This window comes from Lynx rufus, unplaced genomic scaffold (genome assembly GCF_022079265.1).
Source record: "Lynx rufus isolate CCGP_SWC_20201006 ecotype Redwood Valley unplaced genomic scaffold, mLynRuf1.p SCAF_8, whole genome shotgun sequence".
NCBI classification, from domain to species: domain Eukaryota; kingdom Metazoa; phylum Chordata; class Mammalia; order Carnivora; family Felidae; genus Lynx; species Lynx rufus.
The window spans coordinates 125185026-125208468 of NW_025814896.1; the positions used below are offsets into that span (position 1 = coordinate 125185026).

At 35.6% G+C, this 23443-nt stretch overlaps 1 protein-coding gene across 6 annotated transcripts in view; it reads left to right on the forward strand.

Annotated features, from left to right (window-relative positions):
* PUM2 (pumilio RNA binding family member 2) overlaps positions 1-23443 on the forward strand; it is a 100790-nt gene that overhangs the window by 26932 nt on the left and 50415 nt on the right. For all 6 annotated transcript variants that reach the window (XM_047069307.1, XM_047069308.1, XM_047069309.1 and 3 more), the window contains exons 3-8: positions 4125-4233; positions 9633-9820; positions 10380-10549; positions 13705-13975; positions 14215-14308; positions 20700-20825. In XM_047069307.1, the coding sequence (XP_046925263.1) occupies positions 4125-4233; positions 9633-9820; positions 10380-10549; positions 13705-13975; positions 14215-14308; positions 20700-20825 (958 nt within the window). The remainder of the gene's footprint in view (positions 1-4124; positions 4234-9632; positions 9821-10379; positions 10550-13704; positions 13976-14214; positions 14309-20699; positions 20826-23443) is intronic.

Below are 23443 nucleotides of genomic sequence, written 5' to 3' on the forward strand. Positions count from 1 at the left end.
AGAAGGCAAATAACTATAGATAAGACTTTTGTATTGAATAGTAATATCATAGTCCTTTAAAATAATCAGCCAGTTAAATGTTGCTGGCCAGTTTGTTATGTTTTATAATAAATATAAAAAGGTTCCTATTTTTGTAGCAAAGAGATCTAATTTATGTCTGCTATATGCTTGGTACTATTCTAAGCAGTTTACTTACGCTATTTCATTTTAGCCTCATAGAAACTATAAAAGTATCGTTAATATTATCCTTACAGATGAGAAGATTGAAGCTCAGAATGGTTAACTGGCCCAAGATGGTATATAGTAGTAGCGATTGAATAGCATGAACTGATGAGCGCCTTGACTATTTACAGTAGTGCTTCCTATTGGAAGTGATGACATCTAATGGTTCTGGTGATTAAAGTGTTAGAAATGGAGAAGATCTGGGGGAAGTGGTATGATTTGAAAAAATGAAGAAGTATTGATATCTTTTATTAATAGAAAAAATTAAAGTCTGGAAAAGTTGTGGGGTTCAAGGGAATTACCCTGTCTTTTGTTTTCTACATACACATTTAGTTATTAGCATCTATGCCTGTCTTTTGTGAACTTCCATTATGAAGAGAGTCACCTTAACATCGTAATTTGACCAGATAGTCCAGATACATATCTGGTGTCATGGCATAATTATTAATAGCACCCCCTTCCTCAGAAGTGTCCCAGTTTAGATATTACATGAACATGCTTTTGTTTTTTTTTTTAATTTTTGTTTTTTAACGTTTATTTATTTTTGAGACAGAGAGAGCCAGAGCATGAATGGGGGAGGGTCAGAGAGAGGGAGACACAGAATCTGAAACAGGCTCCAGGCTCTGAGCTGTCAGCCCAGAGCCCGACGCGGGGCTCGAACTCACGGACAGCGAGATCATGACCTGAGCTGAAGTCGGCCGCTTAACCGACTGAGCCACCCAGGCGCCCCTTACATGAACATCTTAATTTAAAACACCATATTGTAGACATAAAGCCTTTACATCCTGTTAATTCTTGGGATTATGTTAATTTGGTTGGTTTTGTGATTTTTATGAAGAAGGCTCCAGGCTCCAAGCACAGAGCCTGACGCGGGGCTCGAACTGACAAACCGCAAGATTGTGACCTGGGCCGAAGTCGGACGCTCAACCGACTGAGCCACCCAGGCTCCCCGTACTGCTATTTTTGAAGATGGAGAGGGCAAGCCATAAATGCTTCTTGAAGGAAAGAACTAGTAAAATGGTGGACAGTTGGGGGGATGAATCTGTATGTTCACCCAATCATTTCTGAGTTGGAAAGACAGAGGTGTAGGTTAACAAGATATACTGAGTTGCTTGACCTTGGTTTAAAGTTTTTGTGAAATTGGGAACGAATATGAAGTAGTACTGGATAATATATTTTGCAGATCTTTAAGATCTCTTAACCCTTGTTTTCTATAATATGCTTCCCCCTTTGTACTACCGTAAAAGAGTCTCCAGGGGCAAATCTCTAATTTTATTGCTATTCCAGCCAGTGTACTGCCTACATTTTTTTTTTCCCCTAAATGGTCTATCTTGAATTGTTGCCTTTCCCTGTATTCAGTTCATTTTAACTTTTCTTGGTCACAAGCTAGTAGTTTCTCTGAAAGTATTTCAAATCAGTGTCTAAACTGTCACAGAACGTTGTTTGTAGAATGTTGGTATAGGCCTTTGTTAGGAGAGGTATTAATTTTACTAACTCCTGTGCATGATAACTTAATAAATGTTTGCAAAATGAAGATATTCATAGCACAGTGTTGGGCAAAAAGTAGGCACATTGGATAAGTGCTTAATACAGTTTTTTTAATTTTTTTTAAATGTTTATATTTGAGAGAGACAAAGCACGAGCAGGAGAGGGGCAGAGAGAGAGGGGGAGACATAAAATCTGAAGCAGGCTCCAGCCTCCCAAGTGTTGGCACAGAATCTGACGTGGGGCTCGAACTCAGGAGCTGTGATATCATGACCTGAGCTGAAGTTGGATGCCCAACCGACTGAGCCACCCGGGCACCCCCTCTAGTTGTGTTTTAAAGCAGTAATTTATGAGCTTCTCTATTAAAGCACTACACGGAACTTTATCACAAAGACTTCCTCAAAGGGATTGTTATTTCTGTTACTTTAGGTTAGTTTCAGCCATTTCTGTGACTGTTTCTATTAAGTTTCTAAAACTTTACCCTCAGTTTCTTTGTTACTATTATTTTGATATTGAAACTTTTTTTCATGATGTATGGATAAAACATTCTCTCAGAAACCAATTTTTAATGATATTTTAAAGTATTAACTTGGGTTTTACTATGCATACATGTTCAATTATTTAAATATATCAAGTGCAGTGTTTTAGTATTATCAGCTTTACAATTTGTGTGAATATTTACATGAACCTTTTATAGTGATTTTTAAAAAAAGCTTATGAAGGAACAGAGGTTGCATTTTGCTGGGATCTTCGTTAGAGCAGATTATTGTTTAAAATGTGCTTTAAATAAAAATCATTTGCAGCCCAGGGTGATCCTAACATGGAAAAACTTTTCTTTCTAAAATTAGTAGAAGCTGGTTTCCTTTAAAATTAAATATATTTAATTTAGCAAAAAAATCTGCAGATTGGGAACATGCCCAAATTGGACTTTTCCCCCTGCCTTCAAAGCTGCTTCTGGCTTTTTGTTTTAGTTAATAGTGCTACCATTTAGCTTATTATCCAAATTTAAAAATTGTATCCTTTTTATTAATCCCTTCCCCACTTGTAATCATACTCATTTTGACTGTCCTAAATGTCTCTCAAACCATTTTGTTTTTTCAGTTCTTTGGGTTGGTACCACCTGTTTTAGTTCTACCATCTTGGCCCTGTTGGAATTTGCTAAACTGATTTCCTTGCCTGTAGTCTAGACTATCCATTATTCTTAAAGCTTATAACTTGAGTTGTTTTCTAAAACACAATGTCTTAACCTCTCTGAATTCCCTTTACATTGGTGAAATGTGCAATTTCTTAGCTTATCTTTAAGGCTTCTGAGAATCTGACCTAGAAAGTTTTACCAGCATTAGCTTTGACATTCCCACATCTGTTCATCCATCTCATACCTTGTTGTACACACAGTGCAGTTTATCAGGTTGTGCCTTTGTTCATTATTTACTGTATCTTCCTCCCCTTCTACTCACACTTTCAACCCTCTCCCCCCCCCACTCACACTTTCAACCCTCTCCCCCCCCCCCCCCCCCGTTTTATTTCTCAGACTCAATTCAGGTTTTACTACGTTCATTTTATTACATTTAGTGTGTATGTTTGTGAACTCTCTAAAAATAAGGTTACTATGCCTTAAGGAGACAAACACAGGTAAAAGCTTAGTGATAGAAGTATATACAGGTTTAATTATGAGCCCTGGAAGACTGGGTACCTAATTATGGGCTGAGAGGGAGGAGATCTTAGGAGTACTTAACTTAAAATGCCACGTACATGTCTCAGAAAAACAAAACAGTCTGTACTTTTCAAACATCTCCCCAGTCCATCTTCTCTGAGTGTCAGGGAAAGTAGAGAGGAGAGGCTTGGATGAATAATAAAGTATCATTAGGAATTAGCCAAAATGTACATATTGAATAATTTGTGAATCATTGTGTCAACACAGTTTTTATGTGTTATATATGTCACATACTTCCATTGCATAAGTGAAGTAAAAGTGAAAATATATTTTCTGCCATGGAAGCTGTGGGATAAGAGGTGATCCAAGAGCAGTATTTGGAAGTAAAGGAAAAGTTTTCCTTTTCTGTATAAGTGTTTTTATTGTATTATCTATATTGAATAAGAAATTTAGTAAGTTTTTTGAAAAAATTTATAAAGAAAATCACATGATGGTAAAACCTTTTGAAAAAGTATAGAAAAGTCCAAAGTGGATTTTGATTAGTGTTCAGGTCTAGAATTATTAGAGCCAGTACCCAAACATAAGTGAGGAGTTATTTTATCATTAACAATACAAATTAGAAAATAGTTCACCCTGAATTTTCCTTAGCATTGAAAACTAACTTGTACATACCAGTGGTAAGTTTGCTTTCACCCATGTAGAATTAGAATAAATTTGTAATCAGAATGATACTTAAATTAATCATTTTTTCCCTCCCAAATAGCTTTTGCCTACCAAAAAGTTTTGGGAACCTGATGATTCAACAAAAGATGGACAAAAAGGCATATTTCTTGGGGATGATGAATGGAGAGAGACTGCATGGGGAACTTCTCGTAAGTTATTGGTGTATGTGTAAGAATTATGAGTTTACTTGAAATTTTCAAAACCCTGTTAACCCCCAGACAATATTTGGAGCAAATTTGTGAAGTCTTTGTTGAAGATTTTATAAGTCATTGTAATGCACATTTTTTGTTAATGCGCATTTTTTATTAGCCCTTATCTAATGATCTACTTAACAATTAGAAGTGTTTGTCACGGTGAAGTATGTTACAAAGTTTTATTTGAAGTTAACTCTAGGGTGCCTGGTTGGCTTAGTCTGTGGAATGTGCAACTCATGATCTCACGGTTGTGAGTTTGTTGGGTATAGAGATTGCTTAAAGATGAAATCTTTAAAAAAAATGAAGTTAACTCTGATTATAAAATTCTGAGTTTCCATTAAAAGAGGGCACATTAACAATAGGGATTTTCAATCTTAAATTGTATTAGAGGACAGCGACTGATTTATCTAATTGCAGCTCAGTCTAGCTTTATTAGACATTTGCCATACCCAGAAAGGAAGTAAACTCCCTGAGTGAGGTAAATCCACAGAAAGGAAGCAGACTTTGAATGTTTTTGATATCCACAAGTAATGGAGAGAGACTTAGAAACCAAGAAACTGTTAAGGGAGAAGGAACTGGTATGAAGGAGTACAGTTCACGGAAGTAACTGTATTGATAGGTAAATTAAAGAGCATGGCCTTATTCTTAAAGTAGTACTGATTATATTTTGAAATGTTTCTCATTAGTAAAATTTGAGATATATACACATGCAACTGTCAACATGTATTTTACAAATAAGTTTTCTCTTTTTATAACAATTCATTGCAGCTTGTGAAAGCTACACAAAATTACCAAATTAAGATCAAAACAAATTTCTGAACAAATTTCTGGATAATTATCAAATTAACCTTAAATTTTGAGTGTAAATTACCAGGTGTTTCTTTATTCTACAAATCATTAAAATACATTAAAAGGTTTAAAGTCTTTTATATTGGGAATGCAAGCTGGTGCAGCCACTCTGGAAAACAGTATGGAGGTTCCTCAAAAAATTAAAAATAGAACTACCCTAGCAATTGCACTACTAGGTATTTATCCAAGGGATACAGGCTAGCTGTTTCGAAGGGACACATGCACCCCAGTGTTTATAGCAGCACTATCAACAATAGTGAAAGTATGGAAGGGCCCAAATGTCCATTGATGGATGAATGGGTAAAGACGATGTGGGGTGTGTGTGTGTGTGTGTGTGTGTGTGTGTGTGTGTGTATGTATGTATGTATATATATATATATATATATCATGTACATACATATATAGTATGTATATTATACACACACACACACACACAGTGGAGTATTACTCGGCAATCAAAAAGAATGAAACCTTGCCATTTGCAGCTACATGGATGGAACTGGAGGGTATTATGCTAAGTGAAATTAGTCAGAGAAAGACAAAAATCATATGACTTCACTCATATGAAGACTTTAAGAGCAAAACAGATGAACCCAAGGGAAAGGAAACAAAAATAATATAAAAACGGGGACAAAACAGAAGAGACTCATAAATATGGAGAACAAACAGGGTTACTGGAGGGGGTGTAGGATGGAGGATGGGCTAAATGGGTAAGGGGCATTAAGGAATCTACCCTTGAAATCATTGTTGCACTGTATGCTAACTAATTTGGATGTAAATTTAAAAAGAAATTAAGTATTATGTTGAAAAAAAAGTCTTTTATATTTAAATTTGTTTATTCAACTAAAATAATTGCTGAAAAGTTAGGTAGTACTAGATAATTTTAGTGATTAATAAATACTCTTATAGTAAAAATAGAGAAAGTTTGAAAACTTTAGCTATTAATTTATAGTGAAATTTTCTTAAAATACTGGGAATTTTCTTTGAAGTCCGTCGGTATGTAATATAATATGCCAGGTTTGGAGAATATGAAGGTAAATAAGATATTGCCCTCAAAGGATTTTTTTTTTTTCTGGATTTGAATTAACCCATATTACATGGGTCTCATAATTTAAAGTATTCCATTATTTAGACTGGGGCACATTTTTCCCACAAAAGACACTTTCCTTGCTAAAATTACATGTGCTTGAAAAGTTGAATGGTAGACATGTTTTGATTTTTGTTTTAAAGGTTGAGTGGTTAATTACTTTAGTTACCAGAACCAAATATTTTTTTAAAGCATTCCAAAGGAAAACATCTTGAGCACAACATGGTAATGAAAGATTATTTTCAAGATGGATGGTTGGGAAATATTTTTGGTATGTTATATTTGGAGGATAGCTTGTGCCAGAAGTAAAACATTTAAGCCACAAATTTATATATTTCTTTTAGTGTCAGATTTATATTTTGAATTTCTTATATCATTTCCTCTTGAAATTTTTTTTTACGCTGTATGGATAAAATTCTGAAGATGAATATTAGTCTTTACCTGGAGACATGTGAAAATTAGAAATGAATGAAAAATTTAGAAATTATTTTGTTTATAGAACATTTATTGGGGGGCGCTCAGGTGTCTCAGCCGGTTAAGCATCCAACTTCAGCTCAGGTCATGATCTCATGGTTCCTGAGTTTGAGTCTGCTTCTGGCTCTGTGCTGACAGCTCGAGCCTGGAGCCTGCTTCAGATTCTGTGTCTCCCTCTCTCCCTGCCCCTCCCCTCGCTCACGTTCTGTTTCTGTCTCTCAAAAAATAAACAAACATTGAAAAAAAAATAAAGAAAAAAACATTTATTGAATGCCAAGTATGTACAAATATGAATAAAGGAATTGTAGGAATAATGTCCTAAAGGAATTGTCAATCTCAAGATTCTTTCCATGACTGTAGGAGACTTTACCATATGCTTGGTTTCTCTAACTGAAACTGTCTTTTCCACCTTCATGTTTCCCTATTTTTTTGCTCACTTTAACTCTTTACTCTTCATATCACTTCTTCTGGGATTCACTCTAAGATTGAGAAGGATTGATGCCCTTTCTTTATTTTTGCATAGTATCCTTGATTATTTTTACTGCTGCTCTTTTACTCTATTATGATTACCTTCTATTAAACCTGTAATCTCTTTGAGGGCAGGTACTGCCATGTTTGTTCTAAGCACAATGCCTAATATGCAAGAGGCCGTAAATCAACATTAGAACTAGTGAATGAATGGGTGAATGATTGAATGAAAAAAATATAATGACTAATCTCTTGTGGATAAAGATACTGTAACGGAAGTGTTTTTATATGCTTTAACAAAAGTAGCAATCAAACCTACAGTTAATGAAGTGATGACTGAGTTCCTCCATTACAGTTCAGCCCTTTAAGGACTAGACTTAATACTGAATATTGTATATGATCACAAATGAACCAGAGGCAGCTCACTGGTTCCTTCTACAATTTTTTTTGGCAGATCTAAAAAGTTGCCTCAAATGTTTAATTATAGTTGTATCCTATTTGTTCTCTAATCTTAAATACTGCTTTTCCTTTTTGTCCTAAAAACAATGTAGAAAGGGCACTCATATCAGGTGAATATTTTTTTGTTAAAAATAAATGGGAAAGTTTTAAACTAGAAGGGATTTTTATTTTATTTTTTTATTTTTTTATTTTTTTAATTTTTTTAATGTTTATTTATTTTTGAGACAGAGAGAGAGAGCATGAGCGGGGGAGGGTCAGAGAGAGAGGGAGACACAGAATCTGAAACAGGCTCCAGGCTCTGAGCGGTCAGCACAGAACCCGACGCGGGGCTCGAACTCACAGACCGCGAGATCATGACCTGAGCTGAAGTCGGACGCTTAGCTGACTGAGCCACCCAGGCACCCCTCTAGAAGGGATTTTTAAAAATAATCTTCAGGTGACAGGTTTTACACCAAGAGAAAATTCTGTGATATTAACTGATTTTTTTCTTTTTTTTAAGTTTTATTTATTTGAGAGAGACAGAGACAGCGTGAGCAGGAGAGGGTTAGAGAGGAAGAGAGAGAATCCCAAGGAGACTCTGCACTGTCAGGGCAGGGTTGGATACAGGGCTCAAACCCACGAAACCATGAGATCATGACCTGAGCTGAAACCGAGAGACCGACTGAGCCACCCAGGGGCCCCTGAACTGATTTTTTCAAACTTAATTTGTTTGTGTTTATAGTGGTACAGCCTTGTGTTCTGAAATCTGTCCAGTATATAACTGAGCTTGAGGAGTGCCTCTGCCAATTTAGGAGTTATTTTTATTCTTCTAGGTTTTACTTTTAAAGGTTTTTGTTTTGAATTAGTGTGAATCACAAAGAGAGCTTTAACATTTTAGTGAGATACTTACAGGTAGCTGAGCCTTCAGGTCAGTGTTTGTCTCCCTTGACCTTTCTGGTTTGACTGGCTTCACATCAGCTTTTACTTATTTTATTTTTATTTTTTACCAAATGGCTCTTTCTATCTGTATTCCCAAGAAATGTGCCTAGGTCAGTGAATATGAAGAGCCTTTAAAAAAAAATTTTTTTTAATGTTTGTTTAATTTTAGGGGAGCGAGACAGAGTGTGAGTGGGAGTGAGGAGGGGGAGAGAGAGACCATGAGAGGGAGACATAGAATCTGAAGCAGGCCCCAGGCTCTGAGCTGTCAGCACAGAGCCCAACGATGGACTCGAACTCAAAAACTAGAGATCATGACCTGAGGCACCTAGGCACCCCTGAGGAGCTTTTTGTAAAGATTATAAAAATAATATGCTGAGGGGTTTTGTATTGTTTTTTAATTTTTTTTTTAACGTTTATTTTTGAGACAGAGAGAGGCAGAGCATGTACAGGGGAGGGGCAGAGAGAGAGGGAGACACAGAATCTGAAACAGGCTCCAGGCTCCGACCTGTCAGCACAGAGCCCGACGCGGGGCTCGAACTCACGGACTGTGAGATCGTGACCTGAGCCGAAGTCGGACGCTTAACCGACCGAGCCACCCAGGCACCCCTTGTTTTGTTTTTTAAGGTAGAGCCAATAACCTTTCATTTATTTATTTTTCCTGGGTTATTTTTTAATTTAATTTTATTTTTTAAATTTACATCCAAATTAGTTAACATACAGTGCAACAATGATTTCAGGAATAGATTCCTTAATGCCCCTTATACATTTAGCCCATTCCGCCTCCCGCACCCCTTCCAGTAACCCTCTGTTTGTTCTCCATATTTATGAGTCTCTCATGCTTTGTCCCCCTCCCTGTTTTTAAATTATTTTTGTTTCCCTTCCCTTATGTTCATCTGTTTTGTCTGTTAAAGTCCTCATATGAGTGAAGTCATATGATTTTTGTCTTTGACTATAACTTCACTTAGCATAATAACCCTCCAGTTCCATCCACATAGTTGCAAATGGTATGCTGAGTTTCTGTACTTCAATATATTAATGTAAATACATTTTGGTTAGCTTAAAAGTACAAACATGTAATTGTGTTCTTTCTTCCAAACAGACCATTCAATGTCCCAGCCTATTATGGTACAGAGAAGATCTGGACAGGGTTTTCATGGAAACAGTGAAGTAAATGCAATACTGTCTCCGCGATCAGAAAGTGGAGGCCTTGGTGTGAGCATGGTAGAATATGTATTAAGTTCTTCTCCTGCTGATAAATTGGATTCTCGATTTAGGAAGGGAACTTTTGTAAGTATTTTGAATAAAGAAATATTTAATAATTACTCAGTGGTTTTTTGGTTATCTTTAAGTCAGTTTATTTTTCTGTTTTTTCCCAAGAGCTAAAGGAAATTTTATAACTTATTGGAGCTCTTGTTTTCTTTTTTTGGCCACTTCTTGAAATACATGAAATAGTAGAACCACTGGGAATATAATCTTAGCCATGTTACAAAAATCAAATTATACGAATTAAAAAACATAATTTGCAAGATTAAAATTGCTTACTTATGGTAGTGCTTGATGTGAATGTAACCGAACAAAATTATGCATTAAGTAAAATATTATCTCTTCTGTGGTGTTACTGCTCTTCCAGCCCCGCTATAGTTAAGGTTGCCTTAGCTCTTCTGTTATAAATCACTGCTTTGTGCTCAGTTTTTTGGCCTTTGATAAATTGGTTGATTATGAAAGTAAAATAAGGTTCAATGCTTTTATTGTTTATGTGGACTATAGTGTAGTTTTAGGTCACCTTATGGTGCCTTATTTTGTGTTTTATTACATATTCAGAATCAAACAGATTCTTTTTCTTCAGGGCACTAGAGATGCTGAAACAGATGGACCTGAGAAAGGAGATCAAAAAGGCAAGGCTTCTCCATTTGAGGAGGACCAAAACAGAGATCTTAAACAAGGAGATGATGATGATTCTAAAATAAATGGCAGAGGTTTGCCAAATGGAATGGATGCCGATTGCAAAGATTTTAAGTAAGACTTTAACTTTCTCAAGAAGAAAAGCATATCTCTTTAGGGATGATTACTGTTAGCTGATGTGGTTGATTTAGACACTTTTCCAATTTTGGTTTACTTTATTTCCCTTTGTACCTTGCGTTAATCCAGAAAAAGATTTAATTTTTTTATAAGGAATATTGATTATGAACCATTTTTTAAAAAAATAATTCAATAGAATAGTCTCTAAAACCATGCCTTCCATTAAAGGAGTAATGTTAGGCATTGCTGTTACCTTTCTGCTAATATGGTAGTCTAAGTTTTAACTTTTTCCTGCCTGCTAAAATTTAGTGAATTTTAGGTTTAATCTGTGATTTTTCTTGGCAAACTCCTCTTGGGGTTGCTCTTGAGCACCTTTTTTGTGGAGTTTTCTCTTTCTTCTATCCCTGTATTGTATCCCCCACCCCCCACTTAACTCTTAATCTTGGAAATGAGAAAACATAATTAGCTTAGGAGCTGTGACCTTTCTTGTTCATAAATACGAATTTGTGCTAATACTTAATATTTCTGAAATTAGGAAGTAGGGAACATATTAGAGATCTCAAAAAGTTAGTTTTAAGCTTAGAAGTCTTTAAGTTGTAACTTAGTTGTTTCTTGATGGCAATTAAATATTTTCTTCTAGCCTGTCTCAAATTAGCCAGTGTACCTTTACCTAGATATTAGAGAGTTGTTTCTTCATACTGAATTCCTATAACTTTATATTTCACTAATGAGATGCTGAAAATGAACTGTTTTCTTTGAGGTCTTGTGAGCCACAGAATCTCCCTTAACTGAGTGTAATCATATATGTGGATGGTATGCATTTACATTTATTATTGCCTTTAATTGTCAAAAGCAGAGTAACAGTGTTTCCTAAAAACAGTGCCATTTGTATCTGTTCTAAGTGCAAAAAAGCATCCAAAACCAGTAAACCTCTTTGACGAGAAATACATTTCATGCTTTTCAGTTTGTTTTAGAGCCTTATCCTGATTGTGCTTTTCTGCAATTACCTAATCTGCGATTTAGCAAGGGTGTGTATTTAAAACTGAGTTGATTATGAGCCCTTCAGAGTATGCATTTATAATTGAAGTGTTAATACACCATTAACTATAGCAAGAAAATAGCACCACTTGATAGCGTAATTCCCTTTTCTATTATATCCTCTATCTATCACTATGTTAGAGTTGTGTGTATGAAAGGCTATGCTTCTCCATATTAATACGGACTTGTACATTTATTAAAATTATAATTTTATTCCATTAAGGTTGGGGTATGTATTTAAAATTGCTTACAAAATATTTTAGATACAGTATTGTATTTGATAGTATAAAAATGTGTCAGACATATGGCTGTGGCCATATAGTCACTATGCTCACACATCATTAATATGTACATTAATTGATACATCATCAGTATATAACCACTAGAGTGTAGAACTGAAAGGAGGGAGAGAACTATACCAGTCTTTATTATTTTTTTTTCCAGCTGATTTTTTAAAAAATATTCTTTAAAGAAAAAAAAATTTTTAAGTTTATTCATTTTTGAGAGAGACAGAGCGAGAGGGGCGGGGCAGAGAGAAAGGGAGGTGCAGAATCCGAAGCAGGCTCCAGGCTCCGAGCTATCGGCAGAGAGACTGATGTAGGGCTTGAATCCACAAACCGTGGGATCGTGACCCAGCCGAAGTCGGACGCTCAACTGACTGAGCCACCCAAGGCGCCTCTTTCTAGCTGATTTTAAAGTAGACCCTTTCAGTTTTATTTTTTTCTTCCCATATATTCTGAAAGAAAAGCAAACCTTTGTGGAATATTCACATGAAAAATTATGTATGGTTAAAGGAGTTAGAAATTTCTTCTAAATGTTGCAAGGATAGTGATTGAATTTTAAATAAAATGCAAGTTCACCTAAGTATCTGGAAACAAATTCTTATAAGTAATTACTTGTAAAATGCTCTGTATATGTTAGCAAATTTATCTCAATGTGAAGCTCCTGAAGTTGGGGGCAGAGTTACATAGATGTTAACAACTGGCAATGAAAGCCAGGTAAAATAGTTATTACCATTTATTTAATGTACTTACGGTTGAATATACTATGAACTGAAGCTTCCTAAGAACAAACTTACTTCTTGTGTGGGAAAGGATCTTGCGTAAAATAATTCTGTAGAAGAAAAGACATTGGTAAATGAGAATAGATTATATATAGAAATAAAGTTTAGACCATGAAAGATGTTGATAAAAGAGGCGATCCTTAATATTTAATCTTAATACATTTTTTGGGAAAATTAAAGACGCTAGTTAGTAGAGGAAGTTGCTTTTTTGTATGTGGAAGTTTACTTTTCATTGAAGGGCACATTTAGTTTTTGGTAAATATGTTACACGTTTCCATTTCTTTCTGATGACTTAAACTGAAGCAATTTAGTGTGATAAAGATGGGTTTTTGAGAGCGGTCATAGAGGCTTTTCATAATTCCTTTTTTGTCCTCATTTGGAAAAATAAGTACGAGAAGATTATGTCTTTGGTCTCCTCACTTAAGGAATTGAGGCCTGGAAGATGAAGTGATTTGCTCAAAATCATATTTAAAGTCGGAGTCCGGAGTCAGCCTTTGTCTTGGTTCATGTCCTTTTTTGTTATATCCCACATTTTACACTCTGAAGTCATGAAGGCCATCCTTTCTGTCCAGTCCCCTCTCCCCGCCCTCCCCCAAATAGCAAGCAAGATTTTACGGGAAAATTCTGTACTCTTGGGCAAGACAGGAATATGGTAGGTGGATTTTGGTTTTGAGACTTCCCATGTTTGTCACTTGATAGGCTGCTATTCGTACTTACTCATTTTGTCTGTGATTTGAGACAAAAGTTTCAGGTAGTCTGAGCCTAAATTGTGATATTGGGCAATTTCTTATCTGTAAAATTGAGTTATATCTTTATGCTATTCACCGTGGAGAAAATGATCATTAGTAATATGAAAAAATCAAACTGTGTCAGTTCCTAAGACATTAAACTGGGGGGTGGGGGTTGTAATAAAGTGGAATAATTAGTGACCTGGGGTGCCTGATTTGCCTTCTGTATTTTGCCGCCATTTGTTTTTCATGATTTTCCTACTTTCCATTCAGATTTGACTTACTACTTTTACTCATAATGCCTTTCTGTTTTCTTTATGTAGTCGTACTCCTGGAAGTCGTCAAGCCTCTCCAACTGAAGTAGTTGAGCGCCTGGGCCCCAATACTAATCCCTCAGAAGGATTGGGGCCTCTTCCTAATCCTACAGCTAATAAACCACTTGTTGAAGAGTTTTCAAATCCTGAAACCCAGAATCTGGATGCCATGGAACAAGTTGGTCTGGATTCCTTGCAGTTTGACTATCCTGGTAATCAGGTACCCATGGACTCTTCAGGAGCTACTGTAGGCCTTTTTGACTACAATCCCCAGCAGCAGGTAAAGCGTGCCCCTTCAGTGAAGCCTCTCTGAACTATGTACCGGTGTAGCCTCTGGTGCTGTGAGGCATGGACATGAATAATAGGAGTGTTCTTAAATACTTAATGTTTTATAAATAAAATGTTTTTGTAGTTGAGAAAGTGATTGAAATATGTGTTTAAAATAATCTATTCTCAGCTTTCTAAATAGAAATTAAATGCTTTGAGACTAATCTTTGTTTTAAATATTTTCCCTAATAGCTCTTTCAGAGGACTAATGCACTAACAGTTCAGCAGTTAACTGCAGCTCAACAGCAGCAATATGCATTAGCTGCAGCTCAGCAGCCACATATAGGTGAGTCTTTATAAGTTACCATTTTGATTAGACTGTTAGCAACTCTTGCATTAGTGTTTATTAGAATGTTTTATTTTTCTATAATTGTATGGGGTTCTTGTTTTAAAACGTCTTCTTAAAAGAGTAATAGATTACATGGCAGGAGTAAAGATTAACTAGGGAAGAACTGTTCCTGATTTTTGTATCGTTAAATAAAAATGTATAATATGATGAAAGCTGTCAGCACATAAGGTCAGTGTAAAGTTAAGAGAGTCAAACACTTGGAAATTCAAATGTAGTTATTTGTGTCTTTTGTCAAGTAAAAATGCTTATTTAAAAAAATGGTTTGGGAATCAATTCCAAGAAAATTCCTTAAAATATTTTCTTCTTCTTCACTTCATTAAGTTATTTGGACTTTGACTTTTAGCCTTTAACATGAATTATTATTATACCTTTGTTATTGCTAGAGTCAAAGCATTGGTACATGTTGTCCATGTTGGGGTTTTTTATTTTTAACTTTTCAATTTGAAGTAATTCTAAATTTACATGGAGTTGCAAAGAGAGTACAGAGAGGTTCCCCACACAGCTTTCCCTAAATGGTTACATCTTACATAATCATAGTACACTACCACAATCCGGAATATGATATTGGTAAATGTATATGTATAGTATTACATCATTGTATCACATGTGTAGATTTATATAACCACGTTTATGCCTGGTTTTAGCTAACCTTGATTTATTTCTTGGTTGGAAAAGTTGTGAATATTCTCAACATCATAATCAGTGGAAGGGGGAGATATTTATTAAGTTGTTTCTCTTCCCTTACATTTGTATTGTTCTTTGTCAATCCAAGAAGGACACCTAGGTCCCAAATTTTATTTTTGGTTTTTATCCAAGATGACCACACATTTCTAGGTGACTTCTAATAGCAGCATGCATTCTTTGCCTCCAACTTTCTTTATTCCTATACTTAATCCTTCCTTCTCATTGTTAGAAACATAGTGATTCCTGTCTACTAATGGACTGGTGTAACGCTTTTATTTATTTCTTTATGGTATGGTTTAATATATGACAGGCTAATAGTATACCCATTATTGCTCTTCCTTTTTGAAGTTTTCTCTTCTTATAAGCTTTTTTATATAAACTTTAGACTTCATTTATTTACTACCAGAATATTGGGTTAAAATTTTAAATTAACTTTGGGAAAATTGACATCTTTATGATATTAAGTATTCTAATCAGGACATGGTGTATTTTTATTTTTGTTGACATCTGCTTATGTGTTGTTTATGAGTGCTTTAAAGTTTTTATCATATAAGTTTGCATATTTCTTAAGTATATTCTTAGATATTTTATCTTTTACTATCATTGTAAATGGCTTTTATAGGTCTTTTAATTGGTATCTGTGAAAGCTCTTGATTTGTAAATGCCAACTTCTATGAATATTTTCTAATAATTGAATCATTCTTGTGTTCATGGAATAAAAATGTATCTACAATTCTCTTAATGAGCTCTTTCAATTGGCTAGTGTTTTATTTAGGGTGTTTGCATCAATAATGTGTATATGAAATTAGTGTTTACGTTTGTATGTATGTTTGTTTTTTCATTTTTTTGGTCAGATTTGTCATAAAAAGAATTTAGAAATATCTCCCTTTTTAGTACCCTGGAGTATTTCAAATAACATTGGACTTATATGGTCTTTTAAGAGACCATAAGGCAGAATTTCTTTGTGAAGCCATCTGGAAGACTATGCAATTAAATTTGAAAACCTGAGTAAAATGGAAATATTTCTAAGCATAATTTACCAAAATTGATCCCATCTTTTAAAAATATTTATTTTGAGAAAGAGAAGGCACATGAGCAAGGGAGGGGCAGAGAGAGGGTGGGGGTGGGGGAGAGAATCCCAAGCAGGCTCAACACAGCACAGAGCCTGACACAGGGCTCAAACTCGCAAACCAGATCATGACGTGAGCTGACAACAAGAGCCAGATGCTTAATGCACTGAGCCACCCAGATAGAAGAATCCTACCTTTTAACCTTTGTTCCACAGTTAAATGTATTTATTGTTGACCATCACTCTTTTTATCCAAGTTTGACTAGTAATTTCTTGGGTGTCTGATAGCCTACTTTAGAACAGCACTTTACAACAGAAATATAATATGTGCCACATAGAGTTTTAAATTCTTTTGTAGCCACATTTAAAAAAAATTTTTTTTTAATGTTTATTATTTGAGAGACAGAGAGCAAACAGGGGAGGGGAAGAGAGAGACAGGGAGACACAGAATCGGAAGCAGGCTCCAGGCTCCGAGCTGCCAGCACAGAGCCCATGGAGGGGCTCAAACCCACAGACTGTGAGATCATGACCTGAGCCGAAGTCAGCCACCCAACTGACTGAGCCACCCAGGTGGTGCAGCGGTGGAGTGGGTTCTAACCTTAATTGGGATTTCAAATTAACGATAAAAGCATGTATTTGGAAAATAGCTCCGAGATAATTGGGTCCTATTCCTAATGTATCAAAATTTTAAATGAGAAAAAGTTTTGCAAGACATTTTGCCTCTTTGATAGACAAAGAACCATAGATTAAAACAAAATATTTTTAATGCTTTATTTTACCTGTCAGATTGACAACTCTTTAACAGTTTAGTAGGGGCACCTGGGCAGTTCAGTCTGTTAAGTATCCAACTCCTGATTTCACCTGAGGTTATGATCTCATGGTTCATGAGTTTAAGCCCCATGTTGGGCTCCGGGGTGACAGTGGGAAGTCTGCTTGGGATTCTCTCATGCCGCTGCCCCTCTCCCACTTGTGCTTGCCCACCACCCCCTCAAAATAAATAAACTTAAAAAAAAAATTTAAATGGTTGGGTAATGTCCAAATTTGACAGGAGTGTGAATGGCATATTCATATATTCCTGATGGGAATGTAAATTGGCACAACTTTCCTGGGGAGTAATATGGACATATTGGCCAAGAATTGATGTATATTTTCCCATTTAAGTGAATTAAAAAAATTTTTTTTTAATCTTTATTTATTTTTGAGAGAGAGAGAGGGAGAGAGAATGTGCTTGAGCAGGGAAGGGGTAGAGAGAGAGGGAGACCCAGAATCTGAAGCAGGCTCCAGCCCGTGAGCTGTCAGCACAGAGGCTGATGCAGGGCTCGAACTCACGAACTGTGAGATCAAGACCTGAAGGAAGTCAGACAGTCAACCGACTGAGCCACCCAGGCGCCCCTCATTTAAGTGAATTTTTAAATGTTTATTTACTTTTGAGACACACACACACATACACACACACACACAGTGGGGGTGGGGCAGTGAGAGAGGGAGACAGAATTCAAAGCGGGCTCCAGGCTCTAATCTGCCAGCCTAGAGCCTGACATGGTGCTTGAACCTTAACTGAATTTTTATAAAGATAGGATGATAATGCAGAGACCTTGCGTACTAATAGAATAATAAGATTATTATAACAAAAGATTGTGGACCATCTGACTATATATCCTTAATAGACTGGTTAAATCATGTATGTTCCTTCTGTGTATTAGAAAGAATGACTTGATAGGTTACCTGTTGACATAGAAAAGGACCTATGGTTAATTGGAAAGTGAAAAATACATATTAAAGTGCCATTATGGCCTACAGTATATAAAATGTGTGACTGTGTGTGTGTTCATTTCAAAATTGAAAATGATGTATATACCTACGTGTATGTATAAACATAAATATACATGCGCATTTGTATACACGTGCAAACATAAATATACATATATATGTAAACACAGTGTATTGTTTGCTGTCTAGTAAGTTGTAAATATTTCTAAATTAATCATGAACTTAATAAAAACACATGAAAAACATTTTTTCAATAAGTTTCAGTATGTATCCATTAGGCTAAACTGATTCCTTTTTCCCCCACATACCTGAAACTTTACTTCATATCTGCTTTATATTTCACATTTGTTTTATAACAAATATGGAGAAAACTATATTAAAATCCTCTCTAAAATTGAATAATTCAGTAGAATATAAGCCAACAGTCAGGAAAGATTACATGAGGACTTTGACTTTCCGTTTTGTAAAACTCCACTAGTATTGGAGATCTTAAAAGCAAGCTATTTAAATCATAAAATATTGAATATAAAAAAATTATATCCTGGCTTTGAGATTTTGTAGGGGTATGAGTAGGACATGAATACCACAACATCCATCATTTTCTTTGTGACAAAGACAATTTATGATAGAGGAAACAGGGAAATCTTGAAACCTTTTCCCCTAGGGCTTAGTTAAGAATGCAACTCTGAGCAAATGATTTTTTAAATAGTGCAAGGATATTATTCAACTCTCTTTTTTTTTTTTCAGTGTATTTATTTTGAGAGAGAGCCTAAGCAGGGGAGGGGCACAGAGGTAGGGAGGAGAGAGAGAATCCCAAGCCGACTCCCCGCTTTCAGCACAGAGCCCAAGACAGAGCTCCATCCTACGAACCGTGAGATCATAGCCTGAACTGAAATCAAGAGTCAGATGCTTAATCTAATGGGCCACTCAGGTGCCCCTGAACCCTCTTTTAGTCTTCCTTTATTAAAAGCAGAGTTTTGGGAGCTCCTGGGGAGCTTAGTTTGTAGAGTGTCTGTTGATTTTGGATCGGTTCATGATCCTAGTATCAAGCCCCATGTTGGGGTCCATGCTGAGTGTGGAGCCTGCTTAAGATCCTCTCTCTGCCCCTCTCCCACTTGTGCGTGTGCATGTGTGTATTCTCTTTTCTTTCTCAAATAAAAGTTTTAAAAACTCATTTTTCAAATGGTTGTGCCTATACATGAAATCAGTGTTGTGGGGTATGGCCACTAGTTTTAGAAGTTAAATAGATTATAGAAATTAATAAATTTAGTAGAAAATACTAAGTTACATGGAACTTTATAAAGATAAATTTTTTTTGATATTTTTGTTTGTGGCATGTATATGTATATATGGTCACTAGGTTGATATGAAATATATTTCATATTATGGGTCACATTCAAAACATTTAAAAACTGCTATAATATAGTTAGAATGGAGTTTCTGAACCTTGATTTTAAGGTTTAGAGTAAGTGTTCCTTTTGAATCCTTTCTTTTAAGTCATTTATACCCACATGCTTTTATTCTCCTATTCTCCCCCTTAATCATGTTTTCATTTATTTTTAAGTATTTTTAAGTAACCTCTACACCCATGTGGGGCTTGAACTTTCAACCCCGAAATCAAGAAATCATGTGCTCTACTGACATAACCAGCCAGGCGCCCTATTAATCATCTTGTAAATTGAATTTTTCTGAGCTCTTGTAACTTTTAAAACACCTCCTTTCCCATTATTTCCTCACCTTCCACTTGTTTTCCAGAAGAGACAACTCAAGCAAGTCCATACCTTACAGTGACTTGTATACACAGTACTTTCTTGATACCAGCAGTTTTCTTTAATAAGTACTGCAAACGAATATTTAAAAAATCTTCTTCCCTGCCTTTTACCGAATTCACGTTAGCAGTCATTAGATGCAGAAGTGGCCTTAAAGTCACAGTTCTGCCTAAAGCTCTTCATTGTTATTCTGTTGCTTTCTGGGTAAAGTCCAAACTTCTTAACATGACCCAGGAAGGTCTTCACAGGTCTTCATTCTGATTGTAACTCCAATTTTGTCTTGTCTTGCCCTGCCCTACAACCCCACATCATCCTACCCACACTTTCTGAAGCTCACTAGGTACCCCTTCTCTCTGTGCCTATAGCTCCTACTATACTGTATTCTAATTGTCAATCTGTTTTTCTCATTAGATGGATTGATTTGTGAGGGCAGATCATGCCTTCCTCACTATTGAATTCTTAGCTCACAGTATAGCTTAATAAAGATTAAATTAAAAAATACTGGGGCGCCTGGGTGGGTCAGTTGGGCATCTGACTTTGTCTCAGGCCATGATCTCGCAGTTGATCAGTTTGAGCCTGGCTTCAGGCTCTGTGCTGACAGCTTGAGCCTGGAGCCTGCTTCTGATTCTGTGTCTCCTCCTCTCTCTGCCCCTCCCCTGCCTGTGCTCTGTTTCTTAAAAATAAGTAATAAGCATTAGAAAAACAAAAGAAAAACTACCGTTGAACAATAGTAGTTCTAACTCTAAACATTTATTGTGTGCCTGTTTTGCTAGTTCTACACAGTCCTTTCATATTTGGTATCATGTTTTAACTCTCACAAAAATCCTCTAAGATAAGTGGTGATACACCTATTTCCTAAATGAAGAATCTTAGAGTCAGGTGATGTCACATGCCCAAAGTCACTCAGTTAATCAGTTTGAACCACTATATGCACTCTGCTTCCCCACTCCAAATTCAGTGTAGAAATTATTTTACCTAATGAAGAAAATTATACTTTACATCTTCATTCATTATTTCTCCCCTTTTTAAAATACAGCTGGTGTATTCTCAGCAGGCCTTGCTCCAGCTGCATTTGTGCCAAATCCGTATATTATTAGTGCTGCTCCTCCAGGGACTGATCCATATACTGCAGCAGGGTTGGCTGCAGCAGCAACATTAGCAGGTAACTTATTGTTCATCCTCGTTGCTTATTATGGATTTAGTTTTAATTTTCTTACAAGTTGTATTTTTGTCTATTTGGTGGGCAATTTGAAGTTCCTAAGAAAATCTGAAACACTTATCTAGAATCAAGTGATGTTTCCAGAGAGTTAGTTTACTATTTGTCCAGTTTTAATGCTGTAGGAAAAAGCCGAAGCTTGAGAACTTTTTCCTTTTGTACATAGTTGGTTTCCAATTCAATTTTGTAGTTTCAGAAATCTTACATTGCCAACCACAGATCTTTTTTCTGACCAATTCCATCACCCACAGAGACAGTGCAAAAGTACAGTTACTTCTAATGCAGTAAACTGGGGTAGGTACCATAGATACCCAGGTCAGGGAGAGTATGAGGTAAGGAGCTTCAGCAGTCTTGAGAGAATGAGTATCTAAAAAGTAAAGTTTATTTAGCAGTGTTAAAAAATGCAAGCCGACTGAGGGGCAAAAAGGTGGCATGGAGTTGGAAAGCACTTAACTGTCAAAACCAGAAACTGCCACTCAAAGTCTAAAATGAAAACCAAAACTATACAAATGTTATGTATCAGTAATATTGCAATAATACTGGGGAAAAATGTTTTTAAACCCAAAGCTGTATTTCTTGCTTATTTAAGTAGTAAGGAGAGTTGGGTGCTGGTCAGGCACCATCCTATTGAGCCAAGCAAACAATTTGCTGATCTTCTGTGTAGGGTTTTGAAGAAGAGGTTGTTTTAGGTTGAGTTGGTTATAGAGACAAATGAATTAGTGTTAGGCATGGGTTAATGTTGGTTACAGAGGCAGGAACAGGGTCATGTCAGCCATAAATGTGTCTTCACTGGAGTGAGCCTGCCAACTGACTTTCATAACTCTAGACTATCATGATTTTTAAACTTTGTTCAATGATATGAATTGTCACTGATGAATTTGACAATTTTAAACTCCCACTTCTGGCAGTTATTATCCTGACTGTAGAACAGTCAGTCTTTTCCTGGGAGTTAGGGGACTTGTTTTTTATACTCAAGACTGGTTTAAGAAGTGAAAAAATAAATGTTAATTTCAAATTCTAGTTTGATAGCTTATTTAGGAGACTGAAACCAACCTATCACATTCAGTAGATTTTAGTATTAGTATAGATCTGCACGTAATTCCATAAGGAGGGGATGAGCTTTCTTGGTGCCATTTAACTGGATGTTAGTATGTAAAATTCTGGTATATCATACAATCTATGGACTTTAAGGAAACCTTAAGAAATGGTTAGTTTTCAGATTAAGCAAACTTTCTAAGACCAGTGGTGTCCAATAGAAATATAATGTGAGCCAGATAATGCAATTAAAATTTTCTAGTGTCTACATTATAAAAGCAAAAAACAGATGATATTAATTTAAATGTTTGATTTATCCCAACACAACCAAATATTATTTTAATATAATTAATATTTTTTTAATTACTAATAGATATTTTACTTTTTTTTTCATGCAAAGTCTTCAAAATCCTGTGTATATCATACTTAAGACCACATCTCAGTTCGGGCTGTCTAACTTTTTAATTCTTCAGTAGTCACAGGTGGCTTCTGGCTATTGTTTTGGGCAAAGAGGTTCTAGATAGATATTTGACTCTTGTTTTGATAATGTATTCTTCATAAATCCTGTTAACAGTTTTCATTGTAGATGGTGCTTAAACTATTTTCAGAAATAATACTTTACCTTTAAGTTTTTTAATGCTTTTCACTTTAGTGATTCAGTCAATTGTACTGGGCTTTATTTTCCTCCAAAACAAAGTGAATCCAAGAGTTTAACTTTTTAAAATACTAGATATATTAAAATTGTATCCGTGGAATTTTAGGCCATTTTTATTTTATCAATTAATAATCATGACATCTTGCTCATCAACTTAACGTGGAAATTATTGTGCATAATGCTGTTTACTCCCATAGAAGCAGATGTTACCTTGAATAACATAGACTAGAACAAGAACAGTTCATTCTGTTTTTCCTAGTTTGCTTTCACATGTCTATGTCCCTCTGTGCCTTTATATTACCTGGTTCTTTCTTGTCTTTACTCACTAGTTCCATTTTCCTAACCACATAAGCAGTGATGTTTCATTTGTTTTCATGCAATTTTCAGTTGCTTTGTGAGACTTGTGACTAATTGTTTCAGATATGAAGAATATTTTTAATAAAAACTTTAACTAAAAAATATTTTTAAATTCAAGGTTTACAATTCAAATACAGTTGTCGCAAGCTTGGTACAAGAATGTTCCAAAGTTTTATGTTGTAGATTGCAAATAAAAAGATAAAAGTGTTTTGTAATATTTTGGTAATTTTTTTCAATATTCAGAAAATAGCCTTTTAAGAGAATTTGAATTGAACATAGTAAATCTTACAGTTTTATGAAGTCTAATGTTCCCTGAGTATATTATCTGTGTTTGCCAGTATCAAACCCATAAACTGGCATTCAGTCACTGTTGCATAGATGGTTAAGTATCCTGTTAGTTCATTGGTCCTTTTGACTTTAGCTTTACCATCTCCATTGAGGCCACTGCTGTCACTCCTGTTTCTCTTGAAGTAATCATAACCTGAACGAGACTTTTTCCTACTAGAATCAGGAAAAA